This window comes from Ranitomeya imitator, chromosome 3, assembly GCF_032444005.1.
Source record: "Ranitomeya imitator isolate aRanImi1 chromosome 3, aRanImi1.pri, whole genome shotgun sequence".
NCBI classification, from domain to species: domain Eukaryota; kingdom Metazoa; phylum Chordata; class Amphibia; order Anura; family Dendrobatidae; genus Ranitomeya; species Ranitomeya imitator.
The window spans coordinates 489,825,739-489,843,700 of NC_091284.1; the positions used below are offsets into that span (position 1 = coordinate 489,825,739).

The 17,962-nt window shown below is 43.2% G+C and overlaps 1 protein-coding gene across 2 annotated transcripts in view; it reads left to right on the forward strand.

Annotated features, from left to right (window-relative positions):
• Positions 1-277: 277 nt before the first annotated feature.
• Positions 278-17,962, forward strand: part of IL18R1 (interleukin 18 receptor 1) — a 182,729-nt gene continuing 165,044 nt past the window's right edge. Inside the window, exon 1 of one of the 2 annotated variants that reach the window (XM_069757619.1) lies at positions 278-414. In XM_069757619.1, the coding sequence (XP_069613720.1) occupies positions 357-414 (58 nt within the window). In that variant the 5' untranslated portion in view covers positions 278-356. The remainder of the gene's footprint in view (positions 415-17,962) is intronic. The other variant, XM_069757618.1, reaches the window with a different exon arrangement.

Below are 17,962 nucleotides of genomic sequence, written 5' to 3' on the forward strand. Positions count from 1 at the left end.
TGTAAAATACAAACTATGCACGTTTAGACTATTTAGTGGAAATTAGACGAGGAAATTACAAGGATGTAGTAGTAGTATTCATGGGAAATTACACATGAATCAAAGCTTGAAATGTACGTAAGTTGTTAAGTTTCCTCCCTGTAAAAAAAAAAAAAAATCCCCACTGTGTGTTGCTCTACATTTCAAGTCAAGCAATGTGACAAAACTGGTTGTGTAAATGCTTCCTTACATGTAAGTGCATGTGAGTCCAGGTACCGGAAACCAGTATAACACCAGAGGAGACGAAATGTCACTGCATTCAGCCTAAATGAGGGACCACAGACGAGATCCGGCTTGGACCCTGCTTGCATAATACAATGTGTAAAGCGGGGCTGATCAGCTTCTTTTCTGCTCTTTTGTGTTTCCTGACATTAGGTAAGTCATATTTTTCTTTCTATTTGCACAATGGTAATCAAGAATACAGGAAATTTGAAGGGATTTTTGTAATAATGTTTTGCTAAAAAGTGCAATTCCACAATTATTTTTGGGGTTCACTATTTACCATGTTGACTTACCAAAGCAATATGATTCTCCAGGTCAGTACAATTCTGAAGATACCAAACATGTATAGTTTTTTTTTTATTTAGGTAGTGAAAAAAATTGGATATTTGTAAAAAAAAATAAAAAATAATAAATTCCAAAAAATATATTTTGCTTTTGTTGCCATATTCCAAGACGTTTTAAATTTTAAGGATATGAGGCTGTGTGAGGGCTTTTTTTTTGCCCCTGAGCAGACTGTTTTACTAATATGATTTTTGAGTAGATATGATTTTTGGAAAGCCTCTTACTGCATTTAATTGCAATGTCGCAGGGGCCCCAAAAACGAAATTCTGGCATTTCTATTTTATTTTGTGTTATGCTGTTTATTGATTAGATTAATTTATTTTATATATTTTGGATAATCTGACTTTTCTGAACGCAGTGATACCAAATATGTGTATTTTTTCAGAATTGTTTTATTTTTATTGGGACAAAAGGGGGTTGATTTGAACTTTTGTATTTTTTTTATACATTAAAAAATATTTTTTCCTCACTTTTTACTGTACATTGTACTTGTTAGTCCCCGTAGGGGACCTGAGGTTGTGATTATCTAGTCGCTTGTACTATACATAGCAGCGCATCAGCTAAAAGCTGACTTTCACAAGAGTATCATGATGACAGGCTCAGGGATGCATGCCGACGTGCTTTTGGAATGATGTGCCTTCTGTCGGCATGTGTTAAATGCCTCTGTTGGAGATTGGCAGCAACATTTAACACTCATGGCTGTTAAAGGCAGATGATGGCTGAATAAATAAGCCATCATCTGCCAGGAACTATGCAGGCTTGGCTTGCATCAAAGGCAGGGACACAACATATGACATAACTGTATATCATATGTTGTGAAGGGGGTTAAAATTCAATTGCCAATTCTCAGTCCAAGCCTTCAGCTTATATTAATCTATGTAACATTAAATTATCCCCCACCTGTGTTGATTACCTTGCAGAGTTTAGTATTATCTGGAAATATTGAAATTCTACTCTGTATGTCCTCTACAAGGTCAATAATAGATATGTTGAATGGAAGAGGGCCCACTGCTGACCCCTGTGGTACCCCACTGTTAACTGTGAAGCCAAGTGTATTCCATTAAAAAAACACCCTTTGTTTCCTATCACTAAGTTAGCTGTTAAGCTAGTTACACATATTTTCCATTAGTCCCATTACTTTCACTTCATGTACCAACTTTTGTATGTCACCGTATCAACTGCCTTTAAAAAGTCCATGTAAGCAACATCCACTGCGTTGCTCTGGTCCACTCAGGAATTTACCTCCTCATAGAAGCTGATCAGATTAGGTTGACAGGACTGATCCCTCATAAAACAATGTTGATGATGGGTCAGGAGGATATACTTTTTGAGATACTACAATATAGCATCTCTTAGGAAACCCACAAGGATTTTACCAACAGCAGAGGTCGAGATTTTGTCCTCTTTGTCAAAACTGGCACCACATTTGCTATGCTCCAGTCCTGTGTAACATACCCTGCTATTATTGAATCTTTGAACATTTAGGAGAGAAAAATATTTCTTTGAGTTTCCTAAGTGTTTTCTAGTGGTCTGCGAGCATTTCATCTTCAACTTGCTTAACTGTTCACAATAACAGTAATTTTGACCAGGGGTACCCAAACTTTTACATGCCACTGTAGGCATTAGTGATGAGCGAATATACTCGTTACTCAAGATTTCTCGAGCACGCTCGGGGTCCTCCGAGTATTTTTTAGTGCTCGGAGAATAGCCAGCATAAGTACATGTGGGGGTTGCCTGGTTGCTAGGGAATCCCCACATATACTTATGCTGGCTAACAGATGAAAATCATTCAGCTGCGGCAATAAAAACTAAATTTCCGAGCACTAAAAAATACTCGGAGGACCCCTGAGCATGCTCAAGAAATCTCGAGTAACAAGTATATTCGCTCATCACTAGTAGGCATCTATCCTACTTTGTCAAAACACTACCTGAGTCAAGATTTTGCTAAGTAAACTACAGACACTGTCAGGTTGGTACTGTTATTCATACTTATGGGCTTATGACAGGTCACTGAACCTTCAGTGACCTGCCTCCTATTTTGCATAATGCATATAATATACCATATTTTTCAGACTATAAGACGCACCGGACCATAAGACGCACCTAGGTTTTAGAGGAGGAAATTAGGGGGGAAAAAACAAGCAAAAAATGTGGTCAATTCTGTACTTAAGATCACCTATCCTGGTAAATATGGTCACCTCATCCCAATCCTGGTATGCATGGCCCCATCCTTATTCTGGTATGCATGGATCCATCCTTATTCTGGTATGATTGATTGGCCCCATCCCATTCCTGGTATGATTGATTGGCCCCACCAGTTCCTGGTATGATTGATTGGCCCCATCCTATTCCTGGTATGATTGATTGGCCCCATCCCCTTGCTGGTATGATTGGCCCCATCCCAGTCCTGGTATCCATGGCTCCATCGGAAAAGATTTAAAAAAACAAACCTTAACTCTTACCTTCCTCCTCTCCCTCGCAGCATCCTGCTCTGGTGCCAGCAGCTGCTTAATGCTTGTAAGCAGCGCATGGCAGGGACATCATGCGCTGCTCACAAGTGGAGCACAGCAGATGGAATACTCATCAGGTGTTCATCAGAGATCGTGGTGAGTATCCATTCCTCTTCAGTAGTGCGCACTGTCAGCCGCCTGCTTCCTGCTGAGGCCGGTGGTCACGTGTGCCAATACTTAAGAGAAATGAATATTCAAGTACTAGGGGCTGTCTTAGAACACCACTTCCTAGGAATGATAGTGTGAGTGGCCATTATGCAATGTTTTTAGGAGTCCTACCTTGATGCTCCTGAAGGAGTCTGCGATCATTGACAGTAGGCCCAGCTGTGGGTTACTTTCAATGATGTCAACAGAAACCTTTGAATACATTTCTAAGACCTTATTCCAAAGTATTTTAATTGGTGGACAATTCTACCAGATGTGGAGCATGCTACCCTCAGATGCCTCGCATCTCCAGCAGAGGTAAGATACCAGTGGATATATCTTATGAATGTGGGCTGGACATTTGTACCACCTACTGAAAAAGTTTGTTTCCTAAGCCCTACAAGCCAAAGGGAGCCTGTGTGCACAAAAGAAAGCTTTTTTCCATTGTTCAAAAGAAAACCCTAGCCCAATCTCCAGTTTCCAATCCAAGGTAAACGATGACTTATTCTCCGCTCTCTGTGACATAAGTATTGAGTATACTTGTGGGACTGAGTGTGCAGGGCTCGTCTCTTGCATCATCAATGATTCCAGTGGCGTCAGATCTGTCTTGTTTAAAGGAGCTGGCTGGAGGGACGACACGGAGGAATGTTGTTGCAAATATGCAAACTATGAGATGTCAAAATCTGGAAATTCCCTCCCTCAGTTCCGCCAGTGACTGCTGTCTCTCTAACGTCCTAGAGATGTGCATCACTCAGAGTTTAGGTGTGTTGGACCATACCAAAAATGACCCTACTCCAATACCTGGGGGAAACTCGGGATTGTCAAAAAACTGGGGTCCTGGGACTGGGGCTGTTTGAGAAACTCTGTGCCAAAATAGAGGAGTCCCATATTTTAAGTAGATCATGTGTCAGAAAAGGTAGGGAGTTGGTCCAGTTACGATGTGTCTTAGGGGTCCAAAGTAGCGAAGTCAGTGCCAGTGGTGAAAGAGACCTTTCTATCGAGACCCAGTTTTTCCTTCCTGATCATGAAACCAGTTCAAGGCCCATATCACTATGGCTGCCCAATGTTAGTTTCTCAAGTTCGGCATGCCCGTACCGCCCTCTGATTTGGGTTTGCTAAGCAGTGAGCGAGCAAGTGAAGGTCTCTTCAGTCCCCATATGAACTTACTACAAACTGTGTCTAGATGCTTAAAAAATGTACCTGGGAGTATCACCAGGACTGCCTGGGACAGGTACAACAGTCTTGGGAGAATATCCATTTTTATGACATTTATTCTACCAAACCAAGATCAAATGTAATACGTGTTAAGAGGGGCGAAGTTGGCCTGATATAATTGGGATGTCTCTGATGTCAACTGTGCCCTCAGATATTGCATTGATGTGGAACATCACCGAAAGGGAAATGAGTTTTGTAGCACCACCCTCTCCCGACCCAGCACCGTAATATTAAGTATCTTAGACATAGATGGATTGATTTTAAAGTTACTTACCATGCTATACCTATCAAACTTTTTCATGACCACGGGTAGTGAACGTCTCGGGTTCATGACATACAGCAATAAGTCATCTGCATATAAGGAGAGTTTATGTACTCTAGGCCCAACCTGTATACCAGTAATATTGGGGTTGTTTCTAAGGGCTACCGCTAGGTGCTCCATCACTATAATATACAGCAGCAGTAACAGCGGGTAGCCCTGTCTCGTTCCATTTGATATCTTAAAAAAGAATCTGAAAAGACACCATTACATTTTACTTTAGCTGTGTGGTTATGATATAGAGCCATTATCTTCTCCTGCAGGTTAGGTCCCATATTGATCTGACGGATTGCACTATAGAGAAAGGACCATATCACCTGCTCAAATGCCTTTTTAGCATCGATCAATAGAATACATGTGGATGACGTTGTCATTTTACTGTGGGACATACAGTAAGTAGGAGTGTCTTAGTAGTATTGTCCCTTGCCTCTCTCCGCAGGACAAACCCTACCTGGTCAGTATGAATTAAGTCTGGTAGATAGGTGGCCAATCTCATTGCTATTATTTTGGAGTATAATTTTACATCTAGGTTGATTAGTGAGATTGGCCTGTAGTTGGGGCATAATTTAGGGTCCTTCCAGGCTTTAAGAATGAGAGATATATGAGTCTCCAGTGTTTGGTTAGGAAATGGGTGTGCCAAAGAAAGCTTGTTAAACACTTTGGTCAAGAAGTGGCCTGGATGTCTTCCTGGAGCAGAACAATATTGTATCATACAATTATTAGGTTCTGTAGAAGGACGTAGATCTGGGGATTTATTATGATGGAATATGATGGAATATAGGCTGAACTGGATGGACAAATGTCTTTTTTCGGCCTTACTAACTATGTTACTATGTTACTATGTAAGGGTGTTAATTGGGGTGCTAGTAATTTGTAAAATTTGGCTGTGTAGCCGTCTGTGCCAGAACTTTTATTAGTCGGGGACATTTTGATCACTTGCGTAAGGTCCTCCTCACTAAAAGGCAAATCCAGGGTCTCCCTGAGGTCCGCCGATAACAAGGGAAGGGAAGTCTCTCTGATATATTGATCTATTTTCATTTGCTCACATGTGGGGGACATGTCTGCATGTGATGTTATAGAGCGCTTCACAATAGTCCCTGAATAACTTAGCAATGTTGCCTGATTCATTCACCTCTACCCCTCCGGTATTGCGAATGGAGGGTATATAGGTATTGGGGCTCCTTGGGTGAATACTTCTAGCCAATGGGCCCCTGCACTTGTCTGCAAACTAGTAACAGAAACACTGCAATCTTTCCCTGTATTTGGTAAAACCTTGATCTATTTTTTTCAAGTCCTCTCTTGCCTTTTTTAACTTGGTAAGGGTTGCACTACCTAGATCACGTTTATGTTCCTGTTCCAGGGTGTGTATCTGCGCAAGCAGCTCCTTCATGTGGGCAGTTTTCTCCCTTTTAAAGGGAACCCGTCACCCCTAAAATCAAAGGTGAGCTAAGCCCACCAGCATTAGGGGCTTATCTACAGCATTCTGTAATGCTGTAGATAAGCCCCCAATGTAACCTGAAAGATGAGAAAAAGAGGTTAAATTATACTCAACTGGGCGGGCGGTCTGATCGGATGGGCGTCCGGTTCAGGGCCTCCCATCTTCTTACGATGACGTCCTCTTCTTGTCTTCACGCTGCGGCTCTGGCGCAGGCGTACTTTGTCTGCCCTGTTGAGGGCAGAGCAAAGTACTGCAGTGAGCAGTCGTCGGGCCTCTCTGACCTTTCCCGGCGCCTGCGCACTACAGTACAGTACAGTATGCCTGCGGCTCCGGATAAAGTATGCCTGCGCCGGAGCCGCAGCATGAAGACCAGAAGAAGATGTCATCGTAAGAAGATGGGAGGCACTGGACCTGACCGCGACACCCATCGGACCGGACCGCAGCGGGAACACACCTGGGTGAGTATAATCTAACCTCTTTTTCTCATCTTTCAGGATACATCGGGGGCTTATCTACAGCATTCCAGAATGTTGTAGATAAGCCCCTGATGCCGGTGGGCTTAGCTCACCCTCGATTTTGGGGGTGACAGGTTCCCTTTAAGTCTGGAGCCCTCAAGTACTAAAAAAAAATGATCTTAATAAAAATGGCGCAAGCGTCCGTGCCTGTGCAGTAGCATCACATTCTGATTATAGATGCTATTGTTCAGGCGCCGGCACTATTTTGCTGTAGAAAAAAAAATTGGCTCCATCAGCTGTGGCTTCTGCATGGTATCATCTATCGGCGATCCGATAGGTGCCACTGCGCAGGTGCCATCTTGATGGATCCTAATTTTTTTTTTCTGTAGCAAAATTGAGGATGCTTCTGCACAGTAGCATCTATCGCATTCCGATAGATGCTACTGCGCAGGTGTCGTCGGCGCCATCTTGATTGACCCCAATTTTTTGTTCTCTAGCAAAATGGCACCTGCGCAGTATCATCTATTGAAACGTGATAGATGCTACTTTGCAGGCGCGGCTAACAGCTCCATTTTGACTAAGATATTTTTTTCCCAACAAAACCATATGACTAAATCAAAGTCAGCACCTGCATGATAAATGTTAATTTTTTTTTCAAACAATATGATATGCAGTATGTCGTAAGCCCATACAGATGAATATCTAAGCAGAGCACCACATGAAGGCCACCCCGAAGCACGGGAATCTAATTAACTGAAAACTGGAAATAAAGATTATACAACAACCACAAGATGAATTTCATTAACGAATGTATCATTGTAATCAGTATAACGGCAACAACCTGACGCTGTCTGTAGTTTACTGAGCACAATCCTACTGACAGGTTCACTTTAAAGTTGGAAAGAGAAGATGATCTGTTACCTAGCAGTGGTAAATAGGCAGTGGCGACACTTCTATACACAGCAACTATGACTCGACCGGATTTCGCAACAACAATTGGAATTCTCTGCAGATACAATAGGGAAAATATGTATTTGATACACTGTCGATTTTGCAAGTTTTCCAACCTACCGAATGGAGAGAATTTTTATCCTCGGTGCACTTCCATTGGGAGTGACATAATCTTAAACCACAATCCAGAAAATCACATTGTATGATTTTTGCATAATTAATTTGCATTTTGCTGTATGACATAAGTATTTAATACAATAGAAAAGGTGAACTTAATATTTGGTACAGAATCCTTTGTTTCCAATTACAGAGGTCAGACGATTCCTCTAGTTCTTGACCAAGTTTGCACACACTGCAGCAGAACGAGGAAGATTGACAGTCATCTTGTGTTTCTTCCATGTTCCAACAATTGTGCCATCAGTTGTTGTCTTCTCACCAAGCTTCTTGCCTATTGGCCTGTAGACCATCACAGCCTTGTGCAAGTCTGCAATTTTTTTCCTGGTGTCCTTAGATAGCTCTCTGAGGTTGGAGTGTGATTATACAGTTAACAAGGCCAAACAGGTGCAATTAATACAGGTAATGAGCGCAGAGTAGGAGGGCTTCTTAAAGAAAAACTAACAGGTCTGTGAGAGACAGAGTTCTTTGCTGGTTGGTAGGTGATCAAATACTTATTTCCTGCAATAAAATACAATACAATAATTTAAAAATCATACAATGTGATTTTCTGTTTTTTTATTTTTAGATTCTGCCTCTCACAGTTGAAGTGTACCTATAATAAAAATTACAGACCTCTCCATTCTTTGTAGGTGGGAAAACTTCCAAAATTGACAGTGCATCAAATACTTATTTTCCCCACTGTATGTGGAAAAATCGTGTCAAAATGAGTGGAATGCCGTTAAGAGAGTTCTTCGATATTTGAAAGATACTCAAGACATAAATTTTAGGATATCTGCAACAGGAGATTTAAAACACACAGGCTATATGGATGCAGACTGGGCCAGTGGCTTACATGATCGTAATCGGGAAGCAGCTATTTGTTCAAGCTTGGAGAAAGTTCAATTTCTTGGTCTAGCAGAAAATAGGTGTCTGTAGCTTTGTCATCTACAGAAACAGAGGAGGTGTCAGCCCACATCATGCGGCTCAGCTGACTAGTCAGGCCTTAGGTCTGCTTCTGGCACACGCTGGGCCTTATCTAATTTTCTGACAGGAAACTGTCTCTGTCCTTTCACTTTATCCCCTATCACTCTGGGCTAGTCCCAAACATTAAACCTAATTCTCCCTGTCGATTGCCGGGCAGAACACAACACTATCACTAATAACGTATGTCACAATACACATTACATATTACAACAATACACATGTTTTCAAGGGAAAATGTGAGCAGTATGTCCATCTCCTTACATATTGCAGAAAGATTACTGAATATAACTTATAAAAGTCCTCAGGGAGATTGTCTGAGCCAGGTGTTTTTCATTTTGAATTCATTGAAGAGCTATCTCCAATTCCTCTATAGTAATATCTTTTTCTAAGCTATCCGTTGCACTATAATAATCATAGTAATAATTTTTATTTTCATAGTGCCAAAATATTTTGCTTCACTTTAAAATTTTAAAGGGGACTTGTACAGACAATAAAGACACTACAGAATAACACATAACTTATTGTTACCATTGTGCTTATTGTTACCATCCACCTTTTGTGTCTGCCCTATTTCCTGATTGATTGTAAGCTTGCGAGCAGGGCCTTCACTCCTCTTTGTCTCTGTTGATTTATGTGATTATTGTTATTCTGTAATGTCTGTACAAGTCCCCTCTAAAATGTAAAGTGCTGCGGAATATTTTGGCGCTACGGAAATGAAATTATTTTTATATTGTACAATACAGCCAAAATATAGGTGAGAGCTGAGGGAGATGACCCTCCAACAAGTATTGGGCTATTCCAGCCTCCTGACCATGAGATTTATGTGAATATGGGGAGTTATAATATCTACAATGTATAATTCCTGCATAATTAAGGTGTCATTATTCAGCACCGCTCCGGATTCAGATATTAACAGTAGCCAGAGACATTTTATGATCATTTAATGATTGCTGATCCAACTGTTTCTATTAATTTCAGATGGCGAAATGACTTGCGTAGCTTCCACGTCCTCTACTTTTTTTTTGCAGTTCTTGTGTTATTTTCCTCATCTTTGCTTTCCTTTGACAAATCTCTTTGCTATACAATCCCCTTAGTTAGGTCCTTTTTATGCTTACTTGTATCTTCCTTAGCCTGTAAAATCCTAAAATGCTTTCCCTCTCCTTATGCTTTATAGTGGCTGCAAAGTCTCCTGACCCGCTGGACCATGTGATATAATAGTTTTAAGGCTTTGTGGAAAAGCCCACGATGCCACACCTGACATCATGTGAGCAAAATCTCTGATTGATAAAATCTTCAGCAATGTATAAAATGGTACAACGCTATTTTTGTGCGATCCTTTCAAATTGAATTGCATATTGTTCTAATTCACCAGGAACTACAAATTTTATGAAATTTGACTCGGTCAATTTTCAGCAGATCGATTCAATTGTCTACTCATACCCTTGGCTTCGTAGTAGAACTTTTAATTAATTCTGCAACCATACTGAATCCTCTTGTCCATATACAGCATAATATTATAAATTCAGTATATGGAAATGTAATTTGATGTCTCTCATTTACTTCTTTTGCGTTTTTAGCATCTCTACATCATGTTGAGGATGAGGACTGCATTCTTAATTGTGATGGGAAAAACAGCACATTTAAGGATTCAGCATTATCAGAGGCTGAAGAAAATAAATCTGACGACTGGAGACAAATCATGACAAAGAAGAATCTGTCTGAATTTTGACCGCTGACATCAAATCATTCGGTTCAAAATTTCTGTACTGCCCAGTAGGTGAACCTCTTGTCATCTTAAGAGTGTCAATAGCAGAATAGCAATTATATTATTCTTCATTTTTATAGCACTTGCCTGTTTGAAACAATAGGAGTGATCAACCATAATATGGGATGACACTATGGTTAACATTGAGGCCCAAATTATTCAAGCACTTACCAGTTTTTGCTTTTGGCATTGTTATCCCAGTTTAGGATAACACAGACAGCTTTTTGAAAAGTGGGTATAGCTTAATGAAAAGGGGCATAGGTCATCATAATTTACTCCAACGAAGAGACAGAAATGTGACAGAAATGTTCTCCAGTCCATAACTGGAATGCATTTCTTGTGGTGACCCATGACAGCTTAACCCTGCTGTTCTGTTCGGTCTGGGGAGACCTATTTTGAACTTTGGTATTTTTTGGGGTGTTCAAGATGCGGTTCTGAAACTTGTGGTTGATTGACTTAAATGAGGATGGGTCGGTCGGCCACGGGTTTCAGAGCCGCATCTTGAATATTTTAAAGAATATTGAAGTTCAAAGTCGGTCATTTTTGACCAACAGAACAGCAGGGTTTTTAAAGATGCGTCAAATTTGTCATGAAGTGCACATTATTGAATTTAGTGCTTCTTACTCCAGTGCTGTATTCATTTTGAGTGGTCTACAAAGCCCAAGTATTGATGAATTGAGAACTAATTGTTCACTGCTGGCTTTCAGCTTGATGGCTTTGTAGGACTTCCCTAGAGGGTGCAGCTCTGTTTACACCAGAATATTCTTACTTCATCAAAAAACAATTCTGGAGCACTTTGTGTTACACCATTCCCCTATTATTTTTCCTGGAAATGAATAAATTCCATTACGAATTAAACATGTGTCTACATGATTTTATCCAATCAATTCTGACAGTGACTGGCTATGTAGGGAGACACCCTATACACAATGAACTGATTCTAAAACTAGATATGTTAGGAGAGCTGATGTGTCAAATCAAGCTCTGAGCAATTATTGCTAAACGTTTTTATGTTTCCAACAGACCACTTTCATACTGGGAAAAAAGTGATAGTCTGAAATGATAGCGATGACCACTTGTCACATGTATCTATCATATCTCAAAAGATAATTTTCACTAGATTGTCATCAAGTATAATATGATTTTTTAGACAATAAGTGAGTGGCGATTAAAAGCTGAGATAATGCGTAAAGGCATCTAACCCCTTAATGACTGATAACGTATATTTGTGTAAATGACCGTGTCACTGTCTTTGATCCGGGCTCACACGCTGAGTTTGTATCTTTCCCTGTAATTAATGGCTGATTTAGCCACCAAGTGCCTCTAACAGCCAAGGATGAATCCAAGATCCACCCGAGGCCTTTAACAAATTAAATGCCACTGTCAATCACTGACAGGAAGCGTGTCATCGATTCCACCCATCGGAGATTCTGTCATGTGATCGCTGGGCACTGATGATTTGTCATGACAGCCGGGGATCTGCTGAAGTGAAGACCCCAGTGCCTGTCATTACGATATTCCTGCTGAATCACTGCTATGTATACAGTTGTCCTCAAAAGTTTGCATACCCCTGCAGAATCTTTGCTTTCTTGGTCTTTTTTCAGAGAATATGAATGATAACACCAAAACTTTTTCTCCACTAATGGCTATTGATTGGGTGAAGTCATTTATTGTCAAACTCCTGTGTTTTCTCTTGTTAAATCATAATGACAACCCAAAACATCCAAATGACCCTGATCAAAAATTCACATACCCCATTTTTTAATACCATGTATTGCCCCCTCTAATATCAGTGACAGCTTGAAGTCTTTTGTGGTAGTTGTGGACGAGGTTCTTTATTTTCTCAGATGGTAAAGCTGCCCACTCTTCTTGGCATAAAGCCTCTGGCTCCTGTAAATTCCTGTGCTGTCTAGCATGAACTGCATACCTGAGATCTCCCCAGAGTGGCTCAATGATATTGAGGTCAGAAGACTGAGATGGCCACTCCAGAACCTTTACTTTGTTTTAATGTAGCAAATGACAGGTCGACTTGGCCTTATGTTTTAGATCGTTGTCATGTTGGAATGTACATCCCATGCACAGCTTCCGTTCTGATGATTGCAAATTTGCCTCCAGTATTTGCTGATAATGTGCTACATTCATCTTTCCTTCATCTTTGACCAAGTTTCCTGTGCCTTTGTAGCTCATACATCCCCAAAACATCAGCGATCCACCACCCTTCTTTACAGTAGGAATGGTGTTCCTTTCATCATAGGCCTTGTTGACCACTCTCCAAATGTAACATTTATGTTGTGACCAAAAAGTTCAATTTTGGTCTCATCACTCCAAATCACCTTGTTCCAGAAGTTTTGAGGCTTCTCTCTGTACTGTTTTGCTTATTGTAGGCAAGATACTTTGTGGCATTTGCGCACTAACTGCTTTCTTCTGGCGACTCAACCATGTAGCCTTATTGTGCATCTTGAAATAGCCACACTGCTAGTTTTCAGAGAGTCCTGTATTTCAGCTGATGATATTTGTGGGTTTTTCTTTGCATCCCGAACAATTTTCCTGGCAATTGTCGATGACATTTTTGTTCGTCTACCTGACCGTGGTTTTGTTGTTACAGAGCCCCTGATTTTCCATTTGTTAATTACAGTTTGAAAGCTGCTGACTGGCATTATCAATTCCTTGGATATCTTTTTGTATCCCTTTCCTGTTTTATACAGTTCAACTACCTTTTCCTGTAGATCCGCTGACAATTCTTTTGCTTTCCCCATGACTCACAATCCAGAAACATCAGTGGCTAGATGAAAGATGCAAGAGTCTGTCACAGCTTTTATGCACACACAATGATTACAAGCAAACAGGTCATAGGTGAGGATGTTAACTTTAGTAGCTATTCAAACCCATTTGTGTCAACTTCTGTGCATGATATCAGGCCAAAATCACCAGGGAATGTGAACTTTTGATCAGGGTCATTTGGATGTTTTGGGTTTTCATTATCAGTTAAAAAGAGAAAACAGAGTAGATTGACAATAAATGGCTTCACCCAAGCACTAATCATGAGTGGAGAAAAAGTTTCGACTTCATCATTAATATTCTCTGAAAAAAAGGCCAAGAAATCAGAAATTCTGCCGGGGTATGTAAAGTTTTGAGCACAACTGTAGCACTGGCAATCAGACGATCGCCGCTTCAAGTCTCCTAGAGGGACTAATAAATACAGTAAAAAAAAAAAAAGCAGAGTGTAGAGACATATAATCCAAACTGCTTTAGGTCTAGTGTGAAGTATTCACAATCAATGATGGTTTCGGAAGCCATGACATCTGCTGGTGTAGGTCCACTCTGTTTTATCAAGACCAAAGTCAGCGCAGGAGTCTACCAGGGACTAGAGCACTTCATAATTTCCTCTGCCGACAAGCTTTTTGGAGATGGAAGTTTAATTCTCCAGCAGGACTTGGTGTTAGGACTGGCGGAACGCACCAAGAAAGGTGATATAGATGCGTTCGCAGTCCGGGGTCCACCGTGCAGGTGAAAACCTGCTGCTAGTAAATACAGACTATATGGCGGTACACTAAAGTATATACACGTGGGTTCAACCTCACCCAGCGTGAAGGGAGCAATCCTGTTGCGTCACAGGATCGCGGTACCGCACCTAAAGCGCGAGCGAGTAGTCAGCGTACTTAACCCCAACTGGGATTGAAGTCCGATTAGACCCTCGCTGGCACTACACCACAACTGGGTGTGTAAGGAAACTAAGTTTAAATATATAAATGCACAGGAGTGCGAGCAATGCCGCACAGACGGACGCCACCAACCACACTGGCTAGGGTATGGAAAGCGCAAGGCAAGCGCAAGGCGCCGTACAGGCGGACACAGCAAGAGGACGCTGTAATGTGTGTATCGTGCAGATGATTAGTCGGGCACTAGATAGCTACCAACATCCGCGAGCAGACAACAACTCTAGAGAGGGATATTTAGGAGCTTTCATCCATCGACATACATTCATCTACACACACACATATAACGTTATGAGACAATACTAGCGCATGGCCGTGCGGTCATGCACAGTTTATATAGTTGCAGCACAGGAAGTGGCTACAGCACTTTTGCCCTTCCAAGACCTGCCAAGAGGACCAATGGAATGTGCTGCAGAGCCTGAGCACATGACCCTCAATCTCCAACGGGAGATCTTACCCTGGGCATGCTCAGTACGTGCAGACAAGGACTTAGTCCTAGAGAAGTCCGCTCGCTGCTGACCAGCACTGACTTTAATGGCAGAGACTGGAGAAGCAGCAGCAACTCTTCGCACAGAGTCAGACTGAGCGAGACGCTGAGATCGACGTCCCTGCTGAGCAGACTCCACTGCGGCTGGAGGAGAATGGGAGACCGCAGCGGAGACGGATCGAGATTCCCCCTGTTCAGCAGAGGAAACTCGACTCCTAACATTACCCCCCCTACTAGGGCCCTCCCCTCCTTGGGCCTCGCTACGTTCGAAGGCAGCAATGAGCTGCGGAGCCTGAATGTGCTCAACAGGCTCCCATGACCTGTCCTCGGGGCCATAACCCTTCCAGTCTACCAAATAAAATTTTTTACCACGCACCACCTTGCACCCCAAAATAACGTTCACCTCATAATCGTCCGTAGACGAACCCGATGTCCCAGCAGATGACTCGGAAAACCGGGACATATACACGGGTTTCAAGAGGGACACATGAAAGGTGTCGGTGATACCCAGGCGTGGCGGAAGGGCCAAACGATAGACCACAGGATTAACCTGCTCGAGGACCTTGAATGGGCCCAAGTAGCGAGGAGCAAATTTAGTGGACTCAACTCGCAGCCTGATGTTACGGGCGGAGAGCCACACCAAGTCGCCAGGAGCAAAGGTCGGAGCGGGGCGCCGATGAGCATCGGCGGAGGACCTCATTCTCTCCTTAGATGCCCGAATGGCATCCTGAGTGCGGTCCCAAATATCCCGTGCCTCCACAGCCCAGTCTGCCACCCTGGAGTCGGCGGAAGACACGGGCATAGGCACAGGTACCTGTGGATGCTGACCATAATTGAGGAGGAATGGGGTTTGTCCAGTGGAGTCGGCTACGGCGTTGTTCAGTGCAAACTCTGCCCATGATAGCAAGGATGCCCAGTCATCCTGCCTGGCTGAAACAAAATGTCGCAGGTATGTGACCAAGGTCTGGTTGGCCCTCTCTACCAACCCATTCGTCTCGGGATGATAAGCGGAAGAGAGATTCAACTCAATACTGAGAAGACGACAGAGCTCTCTCCAGAACCGAGACGCAAACTGGGGACCCCGGTCACTGACAATTTTGTCTGGCATACCATGCAGGCGGAAGATATGTCTAATGAACAACGCTGCCAAGGCCCGTGCAGAAGGTAACCGCGGCAGCGGCACCAAATGCACCATTTTTGAGAAATGATTGGTGATGACCCAAATGATGGTACAGCCGCGAGACTTGGGCAAACCCACAACAAAGTCCATCCCGACCATCTCCCAGGGCCTATCTGCCACCGGCAAGGGATAGAGCAAACCAGCTGGCCTTTGACACGGAGATTTATTTTTGGCGCAGGAGACACACGCCAGAACATAATCCCTGACATCCCGGACCATATGCGGCCACCAGTACGTCCTCGCCAGTAGCTCAGATGTCCTCTTTGTCCCAAAGTGTCCACCCACCCTGGACGAATGAGCCCAAGAGAGAACCTCCAGTCGCAAATTAATGGGCACAAAAGTCTTGCCCGGAGGCACAGACTCTAGCGAAACCGGCGCCACGGTTCTCAGGCTCTCGGAAGGGACAATAAGCCGAGGCTCCTCTTCCTCCTCCTCAGTTGACATAAGGGAGCGAGAGAGAGCGTCAGCATGGATATTCTTCTCCCCAGCGAGATAATGAAGGGAAAAGTGGAACCGGGAGAAGAACAGAGACCATCTGGCCTGGCGAGAATTTAGCCGCTGAGCTGTCTGCAAATAGACCAAATTTTTGTGGTCCGTGTAAACTTGGAAGGGAAACCGCGCACCTTCCAGAAGGTGTCTCCACTCCGAAAAGGCCAACTTCATTGCTAGCAACTCCCTGTCCCCGATGGAGTAGTTCCTCTCCGCTGGCGTGAAGGTCTTGGAGAAGAAGAAGCATGGATGCTTCCGACCTTGAGCATCCTTTTGGTAGAGGACTGCTCCAGCACCAACGGACGAGGCATCCACCTCCAGTAGGAATGGCTTATCCACATTGGGACGATGTAAGATGGGAGCGCTAGCAAAGTGGGACTTTATCGAAGTGAAGGCCTTGGAGACCTCTTCTGACCACAATTTGGGATTCGCTCCCTTCTTGGTGAGGGCTACCAAGGGAGCTACCAGAGTTGAGAAGTAAGGAATGAACTGGCGGTAATAGTTTATGAACCCCATAAAGCGCTGCACCGCTTTAAGAGAATGGGGCTCTTGCCAGTCCATCACAGCCTGTAGTTTGGCAGGATCCATAGCCAATCCCTGGGCGGAGATGATATAGCCCAGGAAAGGTAAGGACTCCTGCTCAAACACACACTTCTCCAACTTTGCGTAAAGAGAGTTTGCCCGTAGGAGGTCGAAGACTCTGCCAACATCTCTCCGGTGGGAGTCAATATCTGGAGAAAAGATGAGAATATCATCCAGATAGACTACTACCGAGGTGGAAAGCATATCCCGGAAGATGTCGTTGACAAAGTCTTGGAAAACGGCAGGTGCATTACAGAGCCCGAAGGGCATCACCAGATACTCATAGTGCCCATCTCTGGTGTTAAATGCCGTTTTCCACTCGTCCCCCTCACGGATGCGAATCAGGTTATAAGCACCCCGCAGATCTAATTTAGTAAACACTCTAGCTCCCCAAAGCCTATCGAAAAGCTCAGATATCAACGGCAAAGGGTACTTGTTCTTAACTGTGATAGCATTAAGACCCCTGTAGTCTATGCATGGACGTAGTTCTCCATTCTTCTTCTGCACGAAAAAGAACCCTGCCCCAGCAGGTGACACTGACTTCCTGATGAACCCTCTTGCCAGATTCTCTTGTATGTACTGAGACATTGCCTCCGTTTCCGTGAGAGATAATGGATAGACTCGACCCCGGGGAGGCTCAGCACCAGGCAAGAGATCAATAGGACAGTCATAGGGGCGATGGGGCGGAAGAGTCTCCGCTGCCTTTTTGGAGAATACGTCTGCATAAGACCAATATTGCTTGGGGAGAGAGGAGAGATCTGCGGGTACCTCTGTAGTAGTAACCTGAACGCACTCTCGATGACACCTGTTCCCACAAGATTCACCCCATCCCAGAATTCTGCCTGAGGACCACTCGATGTGAGGAGAGTGGTACCGTAACCAAGGTATCCCCAAGAGAACCTCATCAATTCCTTCAGGAATGACGAGTAGAGATATAATCTCCTGATGAGATGGTGACATGGACAGAG